We start from the raw sequence: 20,862 nt of genomic DNA, 5'->3' as shown, positions 1-20,862 counted from the left end.
CACAAAACGGTTAAGAGCTGAGAAGCACAGAATTTGACTTGGAAAATGTACTCTATACAGACCTAATGCTGTGTTAATAACATCTTGTAAATTCGTAAATACAAGCATACAACTGTAAAGAAAAATCCACTTGACCGCCCCTCCAAATGGTAATTACTAGGAAACTGTTCTATTATCCCTGAGCTCCGACTTCTCCCATGCTGAACTCTGACGTAATCCACTAAGGATATGACCTCTGTAACAGTATTTTCGGCAGTTAAATGAAACAACAAAACATGATTTATTAATTTGGTTTGTGAACACTTTAATTTGTTTGCGAGCACTAGCTGTACTTTTAGTTTATGGTTGATGTGGCTTTTTTGCCATTAGTCAACGTTTCTCAAGTTCAAGGGACGTGAATTCATCTAACTCGTATTCTCAACTTCACAATTGGTAATTACCACTTTGCCACGTGGTTATGAATGCAGCATAAGAATGGAGCAATCATCCAGGCCCCATAAGAGAATGTAGATCAATCAACATCCTGGTTATGCAGATGAGAATTGAGATGTACTCTGATTTTCAGATGACGAGGTATCAGGTTATCTTGCTTGAGGTCTTTCATCAGATTGACATCTGGCCAGTCTGTATAAACTAAAATGTGTATTTAAGCATTACGATATCCACAGACCCTAGAGGATGCATAACCACATAGATTTTGGAACTAGTTTTAGCTTGTTGACAGTGGGTTAAGTCTAAAATATTAACCCTGAATGTAAAAATGTATAAAGTCAACATGGTTCACATTATTTCAATTTACTTTATCAATGTAATGCATTTTACCCAGATTTCCACCACAAATCAACAAAGGAGTTTGGTTTATTGATTTAACTATATCAAATATCAACCGAAACGGTATACTTAAAATGAGTCATAACCTGGTTTATAAGTAGTTTGTAAACGTTAAATTAGTAGTTTATAGATGGTTTATAAGTATGTAATAAACAGTTATACCCCATTGGTTGAAATTATGCTTGTCAGTTAACTGCTTTCCAAAACCCAAGATTATGAGGCTTAATTGGTAAGTGGTAATACTAACAGTAATATCAATTAACAATAGTAGTTATAACAGTGCCGTGCAACAGGTGTGTACTAAGCCTTTGTGTCGATCAGGCTGTGTGGAAAATTAGTAGGATCTCATTAACTCCTTGTGAATCAGCCCTTCCTGCCTGTGCACACTGCCTTGGCCAGGAGCCACACTCCCATTGGCTGGCTGAGGGGGGCCACTGGGCAGATAAAAGAGCTGTGCTCGTCGCTCCTGCTGTACACCACTGCACACTGCTGCTGTGTATGAAGACTGAAGGAGAGGAGGACCCGACCACGACTGTGCCCGACAACGTGAGTACACCCACCGCCAACCACCTACTACCACCCACCATCTACCCACCCACCGCTCTAATACTCTTATGGTTTTTCAGGACTGCAGGTCTCTACTGGGCTGCAGAATATATGCACACCAGGTGCTGTATGTACAGTATCATAGTAAGAGTGCTGGTCTAGGATCAGGTCCCTCCAGTGTATATATCATCTTTGTCATTATGGTCCAAAGGTTAAAACTGTTCCTATATCAGCACTCCTTAACTTGATACGTACAGCTCTGGCAGAGAGGATTGATAGAAACAACAACACCTGAATGACTATGTTGGGTTGTACACTTACAAATTCTCTTACAAATTCCAAAATGGTTCTTCGGCTGTCCTCATAGGAGAACCATTTCTGGTTCCAGGTAAAACTCTTTTGTGTTCCATGTAGAACCTTTTCAGTAAAGGGTTCTAACTGGAGCAAAACGGGTTCTACCTGGAACCAAAAATAGTTATTCAAAGTGTTCTCCTATGGGGACAGCTGAAGAACCCTTTTAGGTTCTAGATAGCACTTTTGTTCTAAGAGAAGAGGGCAATGTTCATATGTCTCTGTTGAGTGTTGCATGCATGGGTGGCATTCAGAATGATACGCTTCTGTAGATGTACTGTGGTGTTTCGTGACAGCTTGATAGACTATAGTGCAATTGCTTTTGTGTTTTTTTTTCTCTCTTGCTTCTCTATTGCTCTTGAAATTCCCTCTGATCTGTGTCATTTGAATCAGAGCGTTTGTTCTATTACAGTTAGCTTTATGTATTTTGTAGGCTGTCGTTCCCCATTTTGATAAATCTTCAATATGTAAACACTGCAAGAAACTTGCTTACATACCTTACATTTTTAGCCTGCATGGGTTATTCATCATACATTTCAGATTAGGCCACCACGGAAACAGATTAGAAACCTCTTTTAGACACTTTGTTTCCGTAGTGCTGCATGGGAAATCCTGCACTAAACCACTTGCTGAATGTTAGTTTAGAGATGTACATTTTGGAGTCTGGATAGGGCATAAAGAGCCAGAAGTGGACCAGCACAGTGATTAGGTTAATCACCACTAATGGAATTTTCTGTCAAGCAATCAAATAGAGCAGTAGACTTAGTGGGTCACACACACACACACACACACACACACACACACACACACACACACACACACCTGCATTAGAGCGGATTACAGGGGACTATCAGTAGCAGTGTTTACTATGGTCAGTCAGGGGCAGAACACCTCTCTGTCCTGTATTAGCCTCACTATGTTATCTATCTGATCAATACATCAACTCACAATATAAGTCTGTAGTATTTGTCATGCTGTTCCTGTGTTCAAATCAAATTGTATTGGTCGCGTGCACAGTTTTAGCAGGTGTTATGGCAGGTGCAGCGAAATGCTTATGTTCCTAGTTCCTATCAATCAATACAGTAAATGTCAAACAAGCACACAATAATAAAAAATAAAATATATAAAACATTTAATGCAGTTTATATATAAATACTATGTAAACTTTATTAAAGTGACCAGCATTCAATTACTATGTACATAGGGCAGCATTCCCTAAGGTGCAGGGTAGAGTACCCGGTGGTAGCCGGCTAGTGACAGTGACAAGGGGTAACGTAGGCTACTGGGTAGTCTCTTGGTCCTAGCTTTGATTCACCTGTATCGTGTCTGCCTTGTAGATGAAGGACCAGTACGAAAAATAGATGTAGTTACTACAATAAGTCGCGTTTGGATAAGAGCATCTGCTAAATGACTAAAATGTAAACAATGTATTTTAAAAAAAATGGTAGTGGGGTCAACAAGTCGTGGCTCGGGTGGCTGACTTCCCCATTTCTCCTTCTCCCAAATCCAGTCAGCTGATGTTCTGAAAGAGCAAATCAGCCGGGCTAGACAATCTGGACCCTTTATTTCTAAAATTATCTGCCGAAATTGTTGCCACCCCTATTACTAGCCTGTTCACCCTCTCTTTCGTGACGTCTGAGATTCCCAAAGATTGGAAAGCAGCTGGGGTCATCCCTCTCTTCAAAGGGGGAGACACTCTTGACCCAAACTGCTACAGACCTATATCTATCCTACCCTGCCTTTCTAAGGTCTTCAAAAGCCAAGCCAACAAACAGATTACCGACCATTTCGAATCTCACCATACCTTCTCTGCTATGCAATCTGGTTTCAGAGCTGGTCATGGGTGCACCTCAGCCACGCTCAACGTCCTAAACGATATCTTAACCGCCATCGATAAGAAACATTACTGTGCAGCCGTATTCATTGATCTGGCCAAGGCCTCTGTCAATCACCACATCCTCATCGGCAGACTCGACATCCTTGGTTTCTCAAATGATTGCCTCGCCTGGTTCACCAACTACTTCTCTGATAGAGTTCAGTGTGTCAAATTGGAGGGTCTGTTGTCCGGACCTCTGGCAGTCTCTATGGGGGTGCCACAGGGTTCAATTCTTGGACCGACTCTCTTCTCTGTATACATGAATGATGTCACTCTTGCTGCTGGTGAGTCTCTGATCCACCTCTACGCAGACGACACCATTCTGTATACTTCTGGCCCTTCTTTGGACACTGTGTTAACAACCCTCCAGACGAGCTTCAATGCCATACAACTCTCCTTCCGTGGCCTCCAATTGCTCTTAAATACAAGTAAAACTAAATGCATGCTCTTCAACAGATCGCTGCCTGCACCTGCCCGCCTGTTCAATATCACTACTCTGGACGGCTCTGACTTAGAATACGTGGACAACTACAAATACCTAGGTGTCTGGTTAGACTGTAAACTCTCCTTCCAGACCCACATCAAACATCTCCAATCCAAAGTTAAATCTAGAATTGGCTTCCTATTTCACAACAAAGCATCCTTCACTCATGCTGCATACCCTTGTAAAACTGACCATCCTACCAATCCTCGACTTCGGCGATGTCATTTACAAAATAGCCTCCAATAACCTACTCAACAAATTGGATGCAGTCTATCACAGTGCCATCTGTTTTGTCACCAAAGCCCCATATACTACCCACCATTGCGACCTGTACGCACTCGTTGGCTGGCCCTCGCTTCATACTCGTCGCCAAAACCACTGGCTCCATGTCATCTACAAGACCCTGCTAGGTAAAGTCCCCCCTTTTCTCAGCTCGCTGGTCACCATAGCATCACCCACCTGTAGCATGCACTCCAGCAGGTATATCTCTCTGGTCACCCACAAAACCAATTCTTTATTTGGCCGCCTCTCCTTCCAGTTCTCTGCTGCCAATAACTGGAACAAACTTCAAAAATCTCAAACTGTAAATACTTATCTCCCTCACTAGCTTTAAGCACCAGCTGTCAGAGCAGCTCACAGATTACTGCACCTGTACATAGCCCACCTATAATTTAGCCCAAACAACTACCTCTTTCCCTACTGTATTTATTTTATTGATTGATTGATTGATTTATTTTGCTCCTTTGCACCCCATTATTTTTATTTCTACTTTGCACATTCTTCCACTGCAAATCTACCATTCCAGTGTTTTACTTGCTATATTGTATTTACTTTGCCACCATGGCCTTTTTTTTGCCTTTACCTCCCTTATCTCACCTCATTTGCTCACATCGTATATAGACTTGTTTATACTGTATTATTGACTGTATGTTTGTTTTACTCCATGTGTAACTCTGTGTCGTTGTAAGTGTCGAACTGCTTTGCTTTATCTTGGCCAGGTCGCAATTGTAAATGAGAACTTGTTCTCAACTTGTCTACCTGGTTAAATAAAGGTGAAATAAAAAATAAAAATAAACTTGTACCCGTTGAAGATGAATTACTAAAGAAGTATTTAGGTTTGATGCTGTGATGCTCATTTGAAAGGGATACTTGGCGCTGCCTCTGACTGGGTGGATGTGAAATTGAATGAAGACTTCCTGGAATGAGATCAAGGTCAGGTCATTTGACCTCACTCATCCATCCACTCGGGTCATGTGACAGTGTTGATGCCCATTCTGTGTTTCCTGTGACACCGGGTGCTGTAGATGACCTGTAGGGCAGGCAGTGTGCTCCCGATGGTGTGTTGGGCTGACCGCACCACCCTCTGGAGAGCCCTGAGATTGCAGACGGTGAAAATACAGCCTGACAGGATGCTCTCGATGGTGCATCTGTAGAGGTTTGTGAGGGTCTTGGGGGCCGGATGTCATGTGAAGGGACCATTTCAGGTCCTCAGCAATGTGCACACAGAGAAACTTTAAGCTTTTGACCCTCGCTCTAGGTGTGGATGGGGGCTTGCTCTCTTTGATGTCTCCTAAGTCCACGATCAGATCCTTGTTTTTTTACGTTAAGGGAGAGGTTATTTCCTAGCACCAGTCTGCCTTGGCACTCACCTCCCCCCTGTTGACTGTCTTGCTGTTGTTGCTAATCAGGTCTACCACTGTTATGTAGTCAGCAGTGAGTTGGAGACGTGCTTGGGTGAACAGGGAGGACATGAGGGGGCTGGGCGCACACCCCTGTGGGGCCCACATGTTGAGGATCAACGTGGCGGAGGTGTTGTAGCCTACCTTCACCACCTAGGGTTGGCCCATCAGGAAGTCCAGGTCCCAATTTCTACAAGAATGGGTTCAGACCCAGGTCCCTGAGCTTAGTGATGGGCTTGGAGGGCATTACGGTGTTGAAAGCCAAGCTATAGTTGATGAACAGCATTGTTACATGCAAATTGTAGTGGGTCTGTATGCAAATTGTAGTGGGTCTAGGTTGTCAGGTAAGATGGAGGTGTTATGGTCCTTAACTAGCCTTTCAAAGCACTTTAATGATTACAGAAGTGAGTGCTAGTCATTTAGTTCAGTTACTTTCGCTTTCTTGGGTACAGTAGCAATGGTGGACATCTTGAAGCAAGTGGGGACAACAGACTTGGATAGTAAGAGATTGAATATGTCTGTAAACACTTCAACCAGCTGGTCTGCACATGCTTTGAGGACATGGCTTGGGGTGCCGTCTGGGCAGGCAGCCTTGCGAGGGTTAAAGCGCTTAAATGTCTTACTCGCTTTAGCCACGTAGATCGGGAGCACACAGTCCTCGTGAGTGGCAGGGGCCCACGTCTGCAGCTCAGTGTTGTTTTCCTTGCCGCAGGGCAAATAACTATAGTTTGTCCAGAAAGCAAGATGTTGATGTCCACAATATGGCTGGCTTTCCCTTAATAATACATTATACTAAATTGTGTGTGGTGTGTGTGTGTGTGTGTGTGTGTGTGTGTGTGTGTGTGTGTGTGTGCACGCACGTGCATGTACTCAGGGATTAAGTGTATGGGACTGTTACTAAAGGTTGGGACAATAAAGTGGGACATTTATCTGTTCCAGTTGTACAATGGACGCTGCAGAGTTCCGGAGGAGAGGGAAGGAGATGGTAGACCTGATAGCAGATTACCTGGAGAACATAGAGCAGAGGCCGGTGTACCCCGATGTGGAGCCTGGGTACCTGCGGTCTCTCATCCCTGAGGAGGCCCCTGAGGAGCCCGACACCTACGAGGACGTGGTCAAAGACATTGAGAGGGTCATTATGCCTGGGGTAGGCGGCTTAGATGATTATATTATTATAGATGAGGTGACTATTGATTGAAGGGTGATTACAACCATAACATAATGGTAATACTTTGCTTGAAGGTGGCATACATAAGGCCTTTATAACTTGCTCTAGGTCAGGTGCTCTGTTATTGGAAATCCGCTTTCTCTCAGATTATCAGTGAAAAGTTCATAATTAAATATTATAATATTGATGATACCAATGAGCTGTTTACCCAGTGGCATCCGGGCCACATTGAACGATCACCAGAACATACACAACAGTCAATGCACACAGTCACTAACCTCTAACCCTGTGCTGCTCCCAACCTCTTCCAGGGCAGTAAAGAATACACATTTCCACTGTACAATGGATAAATAAAGATCTATTTCAAGAGATTATTCATTATATTGAATACATGTGTTATAATTGTTGTTATTAATCATACTGCAATACTCATTATGACAGGTTTCCTAAAGGTGTTGTGAATCTCTTCTGCATACTTCCTTATGAATATGGAATTAAATATTTTGGTCTGGTCTGTTGACAGTGGTTTAGGGATCATTCAGAAGGTGTACAGTAAGGAGCTTCAGTGTTGAACGTTTTGATAGACGAGGCGTTCCATTGTCCTTTGTTGTCTGTACTGAGCAATCAGTTAATGAAAGCTCACATTAACTGTATATGACACGTATTACCATGTAGTTGTTTTTACAAGTGGTTGGAAAATGCCCCGCGTTCTGTGGCCTTTCACGTGGCAAAGTTCAAAGACTTTAAATGAATGATTAACCTCACAACAATAATCTCACTGCCAGAGAAACAAACCCGTTTCAATCTATCTGCCCCCGACTCCCAACCCAAACTCTTTCCTTAGCTGTAGCATGAAAGCCGTTATTCCATTATCAATCATTATCGTCTTTTTTTCCTCTACCACCTCTGCTTTTAACAGTGTGGAATAAGCCCAGTTAGTCTAATGAATGACTCACCATGGGAAAAGCATGTAAGGGAGACAGACAGGGACACTGGCAGCCTCTTGCTTGGTGCCCCACACAGGCACAAGATGGGAATTCAGCCTGGAACAGTTTAACTGCCTTACTCGAGGGCTAGAACAGTTTAAGGGTTAAGTGCCTTGCTCAAGGGCTCAGTGGCACCATGGCAAGATATGTTATTTAGCAGGATTTTGATACCAGCAAACCTCTGAGTGCCAGCACACACCCTGTTAGATTTTCTCCATCAGGTTACACCTGGGATATGAACCGGCCCCTAACCTCTAGGCTACCTGTGTTAAGGTGACCCACTGGCACAGCCCGTACTTCTATGCCTACTTCCCCACGGCTAACTCCTTCCCGGCCATGCTGGCAGACATGCTGTCTGGAGCTATTGGTTGCATCGGATTCTCCTGGGTATGTATGACCTTGTCATCTTTTTCTGTCATCCTCTCTCTTTCTTTTGAATGTGATTTGAACAGTATCACCATTTTAAGACATTAAAGGGATAGTTCATCCAAATTACAAAATTACACATTTGCTTCCTTACATTGTAAGCAGTTTATGGACAAGGTATGACAGCAATCCATGCTTTGGTTTAGATTCCATGGCACTGTTTCCAAATATAAATTGTTTTGCATTTGTGGCATAAATCCCATTCAATTCAATGGACCGATATTAGCATTTTTCGCTCATCATGTCCAGATGGTGTGGTAACTCCACAGTCCACGTACTGTAGGCTGCCATTGCAGGCGTGTACATAGCTGTGTGTTGACCCTATCTCTAACCCCATGTTACTGTAGGCTGCCAGCCCTGCATGTACAGATCTGTGTGTTGACCCTGTCTCTAACCCCATGTTACTGTAGGCTGCCAGCCCGGTGTGTACAGATCTGTGTGTTGACCCTGTCTCTAACCCCATGTTACTGTAGGCTGCCAAGGCCCAGTGTGTACAGATCTGTGTGTTGACCCTGTCTCTAACCCCATGTTACTGTAGGCTGCCAGCCCGGTGTGTACAGATCTGTGTGTTGACCCTGTCTCTAACCCCATGTTACTGTAGGCTGCCAGCCCGGTGTGTACAGATCTGTGTGTTGACCCTGTCTCTAACCCCATGTTACTGTAGGCTGCCAGCCCGGTGTGTACAGATCTGTGTGTTGACCCTGTCTCTAACCCCATGTTACTGTAGGCTGCCAGCCCTGCATGTACAGATCTGTGTGTTGACCCTGTCTCTAACCCCATGTTACTGTAGGCTGCCAGCCCGGCGTGTACAGATCTGTGTGTTGACCCTGTCTCTAACCCCATGTTACTGTAGGCTGCCAGCCCGGCGTGTACAGATCTGTGTGTTGACCCTGTCTCTAACCCCATGTTACTGTAGGCTGCCAGCCCGGCGTGTACAGAGCTGGAGACAGTCATGATGGACTGGCTGGGGAAGATGCTCAAGCTGCCAGAGGACTTCATCGCCGGGACACACGGACAAGGAGGAGGCGTCATCCAGGTATGGTAAAACTACCCACCATTTTTTGGGGTTAGACAATGCATTGGTTTTATTTACACAGTTGTATTCCTGCATTTCAACAGCGTACTTTCAAATACATTAATTACTCAATTAAATGGGATGTTTGTCATAGTCAGATTCAAAGTAAGGACAGCCAAGTACAGAACATATAGCATTCACAGTAGGGTCAATACCATATTTACAGTCCCTGACACTTTGCCTTTAAAAACAATGCAGATGTTAGGAAAATAGGGAAAGCAATTGACTGCTCTCGATTCAGTTGCTGCCAGCAATTTGTCTGTCATATATATTTTTTGTTATTTTTCACCTCACAACACCAAATAAACAGCAGGAAATTGCCTTTTTAATATGTCAGCCAAAGATGGGCTTGTGTGTGTGTGTGTGTGTACTTATTTCGTGTGGTGAAGCGTTCAGCGTTCATTTATTGTTGTGGATACTGCAGAGAGAGAGAGGCTGGCCCTCTATTGAAGCAATCGAGGAGCATGGCTCGTCCTAGGGGTGTTTTGTTTATGGCTGGGTTTTAAGTGCACTTCACTATGGCAACAAATAGGCCTTCTCACTTGTTGCCAGCCTAATGAGAGATGTGACAACATGGTGCATCACATGATGCACCATGTTGCGAGGAGCATTTGAAAGAGTATGAGATGCATTTAGGAGCAGTTTTATTAAAACAGAAGCTAATGAGTGAGATTTGCATTCATGATTGCGAGTGAAATTATAATACTGTCAAATCATATCAAATTGTATTCATCATATGCTTTGTAAACAACATGTGTGAACTAACAGTGGAATGCTTACTTACGGGACATTCCCAACAATGCAGAGAGAAAGAAAATAGAGAAATAATTGAAAAATAAAGCACGTAATATTAAAAGTAATAACAGATACACAATTGATGGGAATTTTATGAATAATGACTAAACAATATCTACATTTAAATAGAACTATAACTAATTAAACTCTACCCTGTTTTACAATATCTGATTAATATTGTTAGTTCATAAGGAAGGGATTATGTAGCATGAACAAGGAGTAATTAAACATAATAAACACCATTCCAACTAGGTTGGGGAGGAATGGGTTGTGGGTTTTGAGTAAGCAAAAAGGATCGTTAACCTATGGTTGAACCGACTCAACTATAAACTCTGGGGCGTTTAGATAAGGCAGCAAGAGCATTCCCTAGGTTTTCGTTATCTGGAACTGTCTGCTGAATAGTGATAGATAATGGTGAGACTTCAGAAGTTAATCTTGATGTGTGTGTGCGCTAGGAGGTTGGAATAAACTTTTGAACCTGCTTTGTCCTGGTCGATAGGAGGAATGATATTTTATAACCTATGATGTCATATTTTGTATATAAACTGTTGTTCGTGGTTCAATGGGAGCGCGCTCCGAGAATAAATACTATTATCTCATTTTGATAAGTGTAACGGCATTCAGAGGTGGAAGAAGGATCGGACCAAAGCGCAGCGTGGTAAGTGTCCATAACGTTTATTTAAAGACATAAACTGAACACTACAAAACAATAAACGTGAAACGAACAAAACCGAAACAGTACCGTGTGGCAACAAACACTCACACGGAAACAAACACCCACAAGCCAAAAGTGAAACCCAGGCTGGTGATTGATGTGGTAAACTCCTCAATGCCATCGGATGAGTCCCGGAACATATTCCAGTCGGTGCTAGCACAACAGTCCTGTAGCATAGCATCTGCTTCATCGGTCCACTTCCATATTAAGCGCTTCACTGGTATTTCCTGTTTGAGTTTTTGCTTGTAAGCAGGAATCAGGAGAATAAAATGATGGTCAGACTTGCCAAATGGAGGGTGAGGGAGAGCTTTGTATGTGTCTCTGTGTGTGGAGCAAAGGTGATCTAGTGTTTTTTCACCTCTAATTGCACAGGTGACATGCTGGTAGAAATGAGGTAAAATGAATTTGAGTTTTCCTGCATAAAAATCACCGGCCACTAAGAGCCGGCGCCTCTGGATGAGCATTTTCTTGTTTGCTAATGGCCCTATACAGCTTGTTGAGTGCGGTCTTAGTGCCAGCATTGGTGTGTGGTGATAAATGGACAGCTACTGTCACGCCTGCTCCCGCTCCCCCTCCCTGGCGACCGACACAGGGAGGGTATCAGTAAAGCCTCTAGTCAGACACAGTCATCATTGGTTTTTAGCATCTGTTTGTTTGCTCCGCTAATATTAGCTCTTTATATTTCTAATCATGCTATTTGTTGATTAAAGTTATCATTACAAAGTGCACATGTTTTGTTAATGTTCTACTTTATGGAATTGATGCAAATTGACCAACATAATGGTACAGTGTTTCCACATTTATATGTAATATGACCTATAATTAATTACAATATGAGTGAAATAGTTTTCCTTCCAAAAATGTTTAATGAAGTATGTTAGAAAGCTGTTTTTAGATGTTGGAAGGGTATGGGCGGCGTACCCCAACAACAGAAGGGTGTGGGTGTATGCTGGTCATTAAAAATATTAATGCGAGTGGAGTGCTGTAAAAACTGTAATATCTTATGTTTCACTGAGTCGTGGCTGAACGATGACATGGATAACATACAGCTAGCTGGGTTTTCCGTGCATGGACAAGATAGCTGCCTCCAGTAAGACGGGCTAGCGGTCTGTGTTTATTTGTCAATAACAGCTGGTGCACGAAATATAATATCAAGGAAGTCTCAAGGTTTTGCTCATCTGAGGTAGAGTATCTCATGAGCAGTAAGACCACAGTATTTACCAAAAGAGGTTTCATCTATATTTTTTGTAGCTGTCTATTTACCACCACAAACCGATGCTGGCACTAAGACTGCACTCACTGAGCTGTATAAGGCCATATGCAAACAAGAAAATGTTCATCCAGAGGCTGCGCTCCTAGTAGCCGGGGAATTTAATGTGTCAAATCTTAAATCCATTTTACCTAATTTCTACCAGCATGTTAGATGTGCCAGCCAGGAAAAAATCTCTAGACCACCTTTACTCCACACACAGAGACGAGTACAAAGCTCTCCCTCGCCCTCCATTTGGCAAATCTGACCATAACATAATTCTATCCTCCTGATTCCTGCTTACAAGCTAAAACTAAAGCAGGAAGTACCAGTGACTCGCTCAGATGACGCAGATGCTAAGCTACAGGACTGTTTTGCTAGCACAGACTATAATATGTTCCAGGATTCTTCCGATGGTATTGAGGAGTACACCACATCAGTCACTGGCTTCATCAATAAGTGCATTGATGACGTCGTCCCCACAGTGACCGTACGTACATACCACAACCAGAAGCCACGGATTACAGGCAACATCCGCACTGAGTTAAAGGGTAGAGCTGGCGCTTTCAAGGAGAGGGCTCTAACCCAGACGCTTATAGGAAATCACACTATGCCCTCCGACAAACCATCAAATAGGCAAAGCGTCAATACAGGACTAAGATTGAATTCTACTACACCGGCTCCGACGCTCGTCGGATATGGCAGGGCTTACAAACTATTACGGACTACGAAGGGAAGCACAGCTGCGAGCTGCCCAATGACACAGGCCTACCAGACAGGCTTAATGACATCTATGTACGCTTCGAGGGAAAAGCAACACTGAAGCATGCATGAGAGCACCAACTGTTCCAGATGACTATGTGACCACACAGGACATGCACTCTGAGCATGCGCTGACCAACTGGCAAGTGTCTTCACTGACATTTTCAACCTGTCCCTAACCGAGTCTGTAATACCTACATGTTTCAAGCAGACCACCATAGTCTCCGTGTCCAAGAACACCAAGGTAACCTGCTCAAATGACTATTGACCTGTAGCACTCATGTCTGTAGCCATGAAGTGCTTTGAAAGGCTGGCCATTATCCCAGAAACCCTAGACCCACTGCAATTTGCATACCGCACCAACAGATCCACAGATGAAACAATTTATATTGCACTTAACACTGCCCTTTCCCACATGGAAAAAAGGAATGCCCAATATGAGAATGCTATTCATTGACTACAGCTCAGTGTTCAACACAGCGTGCCCTCAAAGCTCATCACTGTGCTAAGGACTGGGACTAAACACCTCCCTTTGCAACTGGATCCTGGACTTCCTGACGGGCTTCCCCCAGGTGGTAAGGGTAGGTAACAACACATCTGCTACGCTGATCATCAACACGGGGGCCCCTAAGGTGTGTGTGCTCAGTCCCCTCCTGTACTCCCTGTTCACTCATGACTGCATGGCGAAGCACGACTCCAATACGCCATAATTAAGTTTGCCGACGACACAACATTGGTAGGCCTGATCACCGACAACGATGAGACAGCCTATAGGGAGGAGGTCAGAGGCCTGGCAGTGATAACAACCTCTCCCTCAACGTGATCAAGTCAAAGGAGATGATCGTGGACTACAGGAAAAGGAGGGCCGAGCACACCCCCATTCTCATCGACGGGGATGTAGTGGATTGAGAGCAGGTTGAGAGCTTCAAGTTCCTTGGTGTCCACAACACCAACGAGTTTCTTTGGTCCAAACACACCATGACAGTCGTGAAGAGGAAACGACAATGCCTATTCTCCCTGAGGAGACTGAAAAGATTTGGCATGGATCCTCAGATCCTCAAAATGTTCAGCTGCACCATCAAGAGCATCCTTACTGGTTGCATCACCACCTGGTATGGCAACTGCTTGGCCTCCGACCACAAGGCACTACAGAAGGTAGTGCGTAAGGCCCAGTGCATCACTGGGGCCAAGCTTCCTGCCAACCAGGATCTCTATATCAGGCGTTGTCAGAGGAAGGCCCTAAAAATTGCCAAAGACTCCAGCCATCCTAGTCATAGACTGTTCTCTCTGCTACCACAAGCGGTACCGGAGCGGCAAGTCTAAGTCCAAAAGGCTTCTTAACAGCTTCTACCCCTGAACAGCTAATCAAATGGCTACTCGGACGATTTGCATTGACGGCCCCCCATTGTCCCACTTCTTTTACTTTCTGTTTATTATCTATGCATTGTCATTACATTCATAGATAATTACAGGGATTACAAGTAAGTATTTCTACAGCTGTTGTATTTGGCGCATGTGATAAATAAAATTTGATTTGATTGGCCAGCTCATCCTTCTCAGGAGGATGATATCATCTTCTATGAGGAAATAGCACGCATTTTTAAACGGTCTCTTTGTGATACAAGTTTGAGGTGGAGTTTTTTCTCCAATTCCTGCTTTGGCCACAAATACAAGTATAGGATGAGTCAACAACATTTGGGTATACGTTAACAGATTCTAAACTTTTAAAAGGGAGATTTTCACTGGACAATTACTTTAATCCTTGAATTTGAAGAGGTGAATTGTTTGTTCCTTTTGACCATGCTCAGGTTGGGGGTCTGAAGCTGTGTTCGGGAGTGCCAATTATCTTGTGGTGTTGGGTAATGCAATGTTGCTAAATACCATTGGGGAGAGAAATATGTATCCTGGGTTTTTAATGCTTTAGGCATGGTTCTACAATATTATTTAAAAGTGTATAGCCTAATTACAGTATGTAATGTCAAATGCTTTACCTGAAGATGGTCATAATGATTTGGAGCCTATGTTCATGTAGGCCCTTTTTATGAAACATGTTGATTAATGATTGGTATCCTCTTTAATATCTGTCATTCATCTAGTAGACAGGGGTCAGTATGTAACCTTTATTTAACTAGGCAAGTCAGTTAAGAACAAATTCTTATTTATTTAATTCTTATTTTCTTATTTATGTTCGACTAGGTTCGACCTACCCCGGCCGAACCTGGACGACGCTAGACGACTCCCAATCACAGCCGGATGTGATACAGCCTGGATTCAAACCAGGGACTGTAGTGATGCCTCTTTTACTGAGATGAAATGTCTTAGACTGCTGCGCCACTCGGGAGACCCATGCAGGCATGATTGAGGTCTGGTTTAGGTTATTTGACAGCGCAGCTTTAGTGTATATTTTTGACGGCTTTATTATTTACTCCCTGTTAATCGACTAAACACCCTCATCCTGAGTTTTACACCATGCCAACTTATCGGCCGCCTGAAACCACAGCCAGAGCGCCACTTCACACCATTGTAAAACTCAGGATGGATTGATTTAGGTGATCTAACTTGATATTTCCATTAGTTCAGGAGTCATGCTCGATATTTGCAATCTGAACATTTGTTGTGTCGCATACAATTTCCTAAATAATAGTTGAACAAATGACTTGTGGGTGTCTGAGACATATCAGTTATTTTCAGTCATTAAGGTGTGGACATTATTGTTAACAGGCAGGCTAGCAGATAGGATCAAAGGATATTCTAACAACACAACAAGCTGACTCAATAGGCATTGATGATGCTTAGTGGCTGTGCATATGAATAGCCTCAGCAAAGAACAAGAGTTCTTTGAAAACCATCAGGTTTGTATGGAGCAGATTTCACATGTAAAGTACGTGTTTTATAGAACATTTTGCACTGGGTATCTGATCTAACCAGACTTCCCAAGACAGTTTGTCTTGACCCTCCCTATGACACCAGATGAGGTACATGTTGCAAGGCCTACTGGTTTGACTGAAGTCATTGAAAGTCACCCCACTTACTTTCCTCTGTCTTTCTGAAGGGTACGGCCAGTGAGGCGACTCTGGTGGCTCTCCTAGCTGCCCGCTCCAGGGCAGTCAGAATGATCCTGGCCAGTGACCCACAGCGTCCAGAGACTGGCATTACCTCCAAACTGGTGGCCTACTCCTCCGACCAGGTCAGGTTTCTACTCTTGCTCTTATTAATCCTACTCCTACCCTGAACAGGTCAGGCCACAAAACTAAATGAGCACTTTAGAGCACTTAAACCCAATCAGACCCACCGTAATGCAGGTGTGTTATTAACCAATAGATAAAGAGGGAATCATTCACAAAATAATAAACAAATGTTTGCTTTTTATCGTTATAATTTGGGGTATTAGTTCCTCTTTATCTATTGTTTAAAATATTATATACACTGCATTAGGAAAGTATTCAGACCCCCTCACTTTTTCCACATTTTGTTACATAAAGCCTTGTTATAAAATTGATTAAATAAAATGTTTCCCTCATCAATCTACACATAATAACCCATAATGACAACACAAAAACAGCTTTTTAGAAATGTTTGCAAATGTGTATATATATATATATATATATGTATGTATGTATGTATGTGTGTGTGTGTGTGTGTGTGTGAGTGTGTATATAGAAATTGTAACTTGTTTACATAAGTATTCAGATCCTTTGCTATGAGACTTTAAATTGAGAGGTTTCTACAGCTTGATTGGAATTCACCTGTGGTAAATTCAATTGATTGGAGATGATTTGGAATGGCACACACCTGTCTATATAAAGTCCAACAGTTGACAGTGCATGTCAGAGCAAAAACTTAGCCATGGGGTCGAATTAATTGTCTGTAGAGCTCCGAGACAGGATTGTGTCGAGGCACAGATCTGGGGAAGGGTACCAAAAAATGTCTGCAGCATTGAAAATCCCCAAGAACACTGTGGCCTCGATCATTCTTAAATGTAAGAAGTTTGGAACCACCAAGACTCTTCCTTGAGCTGGCCACCCGGCCAAACTGAGCAATCAGGGGAGAAGGACCTAAGTCAGGGAGGTGACCAAGAACCCGATGGTCACTCTGACAGAGCTCCAGAGTTCCTCTGTGGAGATGGGAGAACCTTCCAGAAGGACAACCATCTCTGCAGCACTCCACCAATCAGGCCTTTATGGTAGAGTGGCCAGACGGAAGCCACTCCTCAGTAAAAGGCACAAGACAGCCCGCTTGGAGTTTGCCAAAAAACACCTAAAGACTCTCAGACCATGAGAAACAATATTCTCTGGTCTGATGAAACCAAGATTGAACTCTTTGAATTCACCTTTGGTCTGAATGCCAAGTGTCAAGTTTGGAGGAAACCAGGCACTGCTCATCACCTGGACAATACCATCCCTACAGTGAAGCATGGTGGTGGCAGCAAAATGCTGTGGGAATGTTTTTCAATGGCAGGGATTGGGAGACTAGTCTGGATTGAGGGAAAGATTTACAGAGCAAAGTACAGAGAGATCCTTGATGAAAACCTGCTCCAAAGCGCTCAGGACCTCAGACTGGGGCGAAGGTTCACCTTCCAACAGGACAACAACTCCTAACGGAGGAGTGGCTTCGTGACAAGTTTTTGAATGTCCTTGAGTGGCCCAGCCAGAGCCCAGACGATGACGTCTCCTTCAGTGACCTGACCATTGCATTTATGTATAGCCTAGTGGCCCATTGAGACTCAACAATGGCAAATAATAATAATGATAATATGATTCAAGGTAAACGGCAAATTCTAGTACAAAATAATACAAATTATAAGATAAATAATGTCTCGTTAATCAAAGCTTCATTAATTGTAGCACTACAAATTTCACATACTGTACATGCTCAAATGCACATTATTATTTGGTGCTATAATTTGCCAATTACCTTGAAATATATTATCATCGTAATTGTTTTATATTGTGTTTATTAATATTATTTATTTTTTGTATATATATTTTTTACCCCCTTTTTCACCCCAATATTCGATCTTGTCTCATCGCTGCAACTCACCAATGGGCTCGCGAGAGGCGATGGTGGAGTCATGTGTCCTCTGAAACATGACCCGCCTAACCTCGCTCCTTAACACCCGCCAGCTTAACCTGGAAGCCAGCCACGCCAATGTGTCAGAAGAAACACCGTTGAACTGGTGACCGGGGTCAGCCCGCAGGCACCTGGCCTGCCACAAGGAGTCACTAAAGCGCGATGAGCCAAGTAAAGCCCCACTGGCCGAAACCTCCAAATGGCGCAGTGCCTTAGACTGCTGCCCCACTCGGGAGACCCCTATATTCTTTTGCTTCAATGGGCAACTGGGCTATAAATGGTCAGTGCAATAGTCAGGTCACTCTGAGGGAGACAACCCCTTTTTACATCCTGTACAATGAATTAAAGTGAGCTAAAATAAATACATTTCTGCTTTTTTTGTAGCTTTCTCCAACTCCTTTCTGCCTTGAATTAGTCATTTTGGAAGTTTTTCTTGGTAAGCCTTTCTTGTGATATGGGTCTGTTTGTCAGGCAGCACAGTCATGCTAGCTCTGCTCTGTTGACCTGAGTAGGATGGGATTAGATTATTGCTCTGCCCCTAGGACAACACTGGCCTTTATGGGGAAGAGGAAAATAGCCGTGATGTTACACAGTACAACTGGTACTTTAACATCTTACATGATGGACGGACTACAAACATTATTTAATCTTTGGCCAAATGTAGAGTACTATATGCCGAGATAGAATGATCATTTAGAATACTGTAAAATAACCTATTATCATGATCTTGCTTAAATCTGGTTGCCGTGACAATGTTGGCTGTCTTTAAGTCACCAAAATCATTATCTCTCTTTGTGATGTTGTTGGCTATCTTAGGAGCTCTACTCTCTTTGGTCTGACGTTGTTCAATTTCTTGAAGTGATCTACATGTATATCATCTACTCTTTTTGGGTTGTGACATAGTTTGCTATCTTGAAGTCACCTGTGTTAACTCTACTCTCTTTGAACAGGCTCACTGCTCGGTGGAACGAGCAGGTATGATTGCCGGAGTGAGGATGAAGAAGATTCCAACGGAGCAGTCAGACAAGTACGCTGTCCAGGGAGAGACCCTCCGGAGAATGATACAGGAAGACAAGGCTGCAGGACTCATCCCCTTCTACGTAAGAACAGAACACACTCATCCCCTTCTACAGTACAGTGGCTTGCGAAAGTATTCACCCCCTTGGCATATTTCCTATTTTGCTGCCTTAAATTTAAAACTTCTTAAGGATCCTTGAGATGGATGAAATCATACCTTGAAGGCAGAACTCAGTGTGTCAGAGGGAGCAATGAGCTGTCGCCTACTCTTGGCTATGATGTGGGCGTGCCCCAAGGGTCAATACTGGGGCTCCTCCTGTTCAGCCTGTACATTAATGATCTGCCTTCTGTCTGTACTGGGTCTGAAGTTCAAAGGAGCAAACAACAAAGAGCAAACAACAAGCTGCACAAGAACTCACTACTGTAATGGTCCAGGTTACAAAGTGGCTCAGTGACTCGTGTCTGCATCTCAATGTGAAAAAAACTGTTTGCATGTTCTTCACAAAGAGGGCAACAGATGCTACTGAGCCAGATGTCTATGTGTCAGGGGAGAAGCTCCAGGTGGTATCTAATTTTAAGTACCTTGGCATCATACTCGATTCCAACCTCTCTATTAAAAAGCATGTGAAAAAGGTAATTCAAATAACCAAATTCCACCTAGCTAATTTCTGATTTATACAAAATTGTTTGACTACAGAGGTAGCAAAATTGTACTTCCCCACTTAACATACTGCTTGACTAGTAGGGCCCAAGCTTGCTGTACAACATTAAAACATATTCAGTCTGTCTACAAACAGGCTCTCAAAGTGCTTGATAGGAAGCCCAATGGCCATCATCACTGTTACATCCTCAGAAAGCATGAGCTCCTGAGTTGGGAAAATCTTGTGCAATACACCGACGCATGTCTTGTATTCAAGATCCTAAATGGCCTGGCTCCCCCTCCACTCAGTATTTTTGTTAAACAGAAAACCCAAACATATGGCAGCAGATCCACAAGGTCTGCCATGAGAGGTGACTGTATTGTTCCCTTAAGGAAAAGCACCTTTAGTAAATCCGCTTACTCTGTGAGAGCTTCCCATGTCTGGAATACACTGCCATCAGACACACATACAGTGCCTTGCGAAAGTATTCGGCCCCCTTGAACTTTGCGACCTTTTACCACATTTCAGGCTTCAAACATAAAGATATAAAACTGTATTTTTTGTGAAGAATCAACAACAAGTGGGACACAATCATGAAGTGGAACGACATTTATTGGATATTTCAAACTTTTTTAACAAATCAAAAACTGAAAAATTGGGCGTGCAGAAAAATTGGGCGTGAAGAAGTTTAAAGCCGGATTTGGATACAAAAAGATTTCCCAAGCTTTAAACATCCCAAGGAGCACTGTGCAAGCGATAATATTGAAATGGAAGGAGTATCAGACCACTGCAAATCTACCAAGACCTGGCCGTCCCTCTAAAGTTTCAGCTCATACAAGGAGAAGACTGATCAGAGATGCAGCCAAGAGGCCCATGATCACTCTGGATGAACTGCAGAGATCTACAGCTGAGGTGGGAGACTCTGTCCATAGGACAACAATCAGTCGTATATTGCACAAATCTGGCCTTTATGGAAGAGTGGCAAGAAGAAAGCCATCTCTTAAAGATATCCATAAAAAGTGTCGTTTAAAGTTTGCCACAAGCCATATGGGAGACACACCAAACATGTGGAAGAAGGTGCTCTGGTCAGATGAAACCAAAATTGAACTTTTTGGCAACAATGCAAAACGTTATGTTTGGCGCAACACAAAGCAACACACCATCCCCACTGTCAAACATGGTGGTGGCAGC

General features: G+C 43.2%; 1 protein-coding gene across 9 annotated transcripts in view; it reads left to right on the top strand.

Annotated features, from left to right (window-relative positions):
- The first annotated feature begins 1,278 nt into the window (after positions 1–1,278).
- Positions 1,279–20,862, top strand: part of LOC112222811 (aromatic-L-amino-acid decarboxylase) — a 34,043-nt gene continuing 14,459 nt past the window's right edge. For all 9 annotated transcript variants that reach the window (XR_006079723.1, XR_006079718.1, XR_006079719.1 and 6 more), the window contains exons 1-6: positions 1,279–1,377; positions 6,707–6,914; positions 8,195–8,308; positions 9,264–9,383; positions 15,996–16,130; positions 18,964–19,113. Coding sequence is in view for 2 of the 9 variants with exons in the window: in XM_024385601.2 (XP_024241369.1) it covers positions 6,714–6,914; positions 8,195–8,308; positions 9,264–9,383; positions 15,996–16,130; positions 18,964–19,113 (720 nt within the window). In the remaining 7 variants the exon portion in view is untranslated. The remainder of the gene's footprint in view (positions 1,378–6,706; positions 6,915–8,194; positions 8,309–9,263; positions 9,384–15,995; positions 16,131–18,963; positions 19,114–20,862) is intronic.

Source organism: Oncorhynchus tshawytscha, linkage group LG23, assembly GCF_018296145.1.
Source record: "Oncorhynchus tshawytscha isolate Ot180627B linkage group LG23, Otsh_v2.0, whole genome shotgun sequence".
In the NCBI taxonomy this organism is placed as follows: domain Eukaryota; kingdom Metazoa; phylum Chordata; class Actinopteri; order Salmoniformes; family Salmonidae; genus Oncorhynchus; species Oncorhynchus tshawytscha.
Note: the sequence above shows the minus strand (reverse complement) of the source record. Positions and strands in the feature narration are given on the sequence as shown.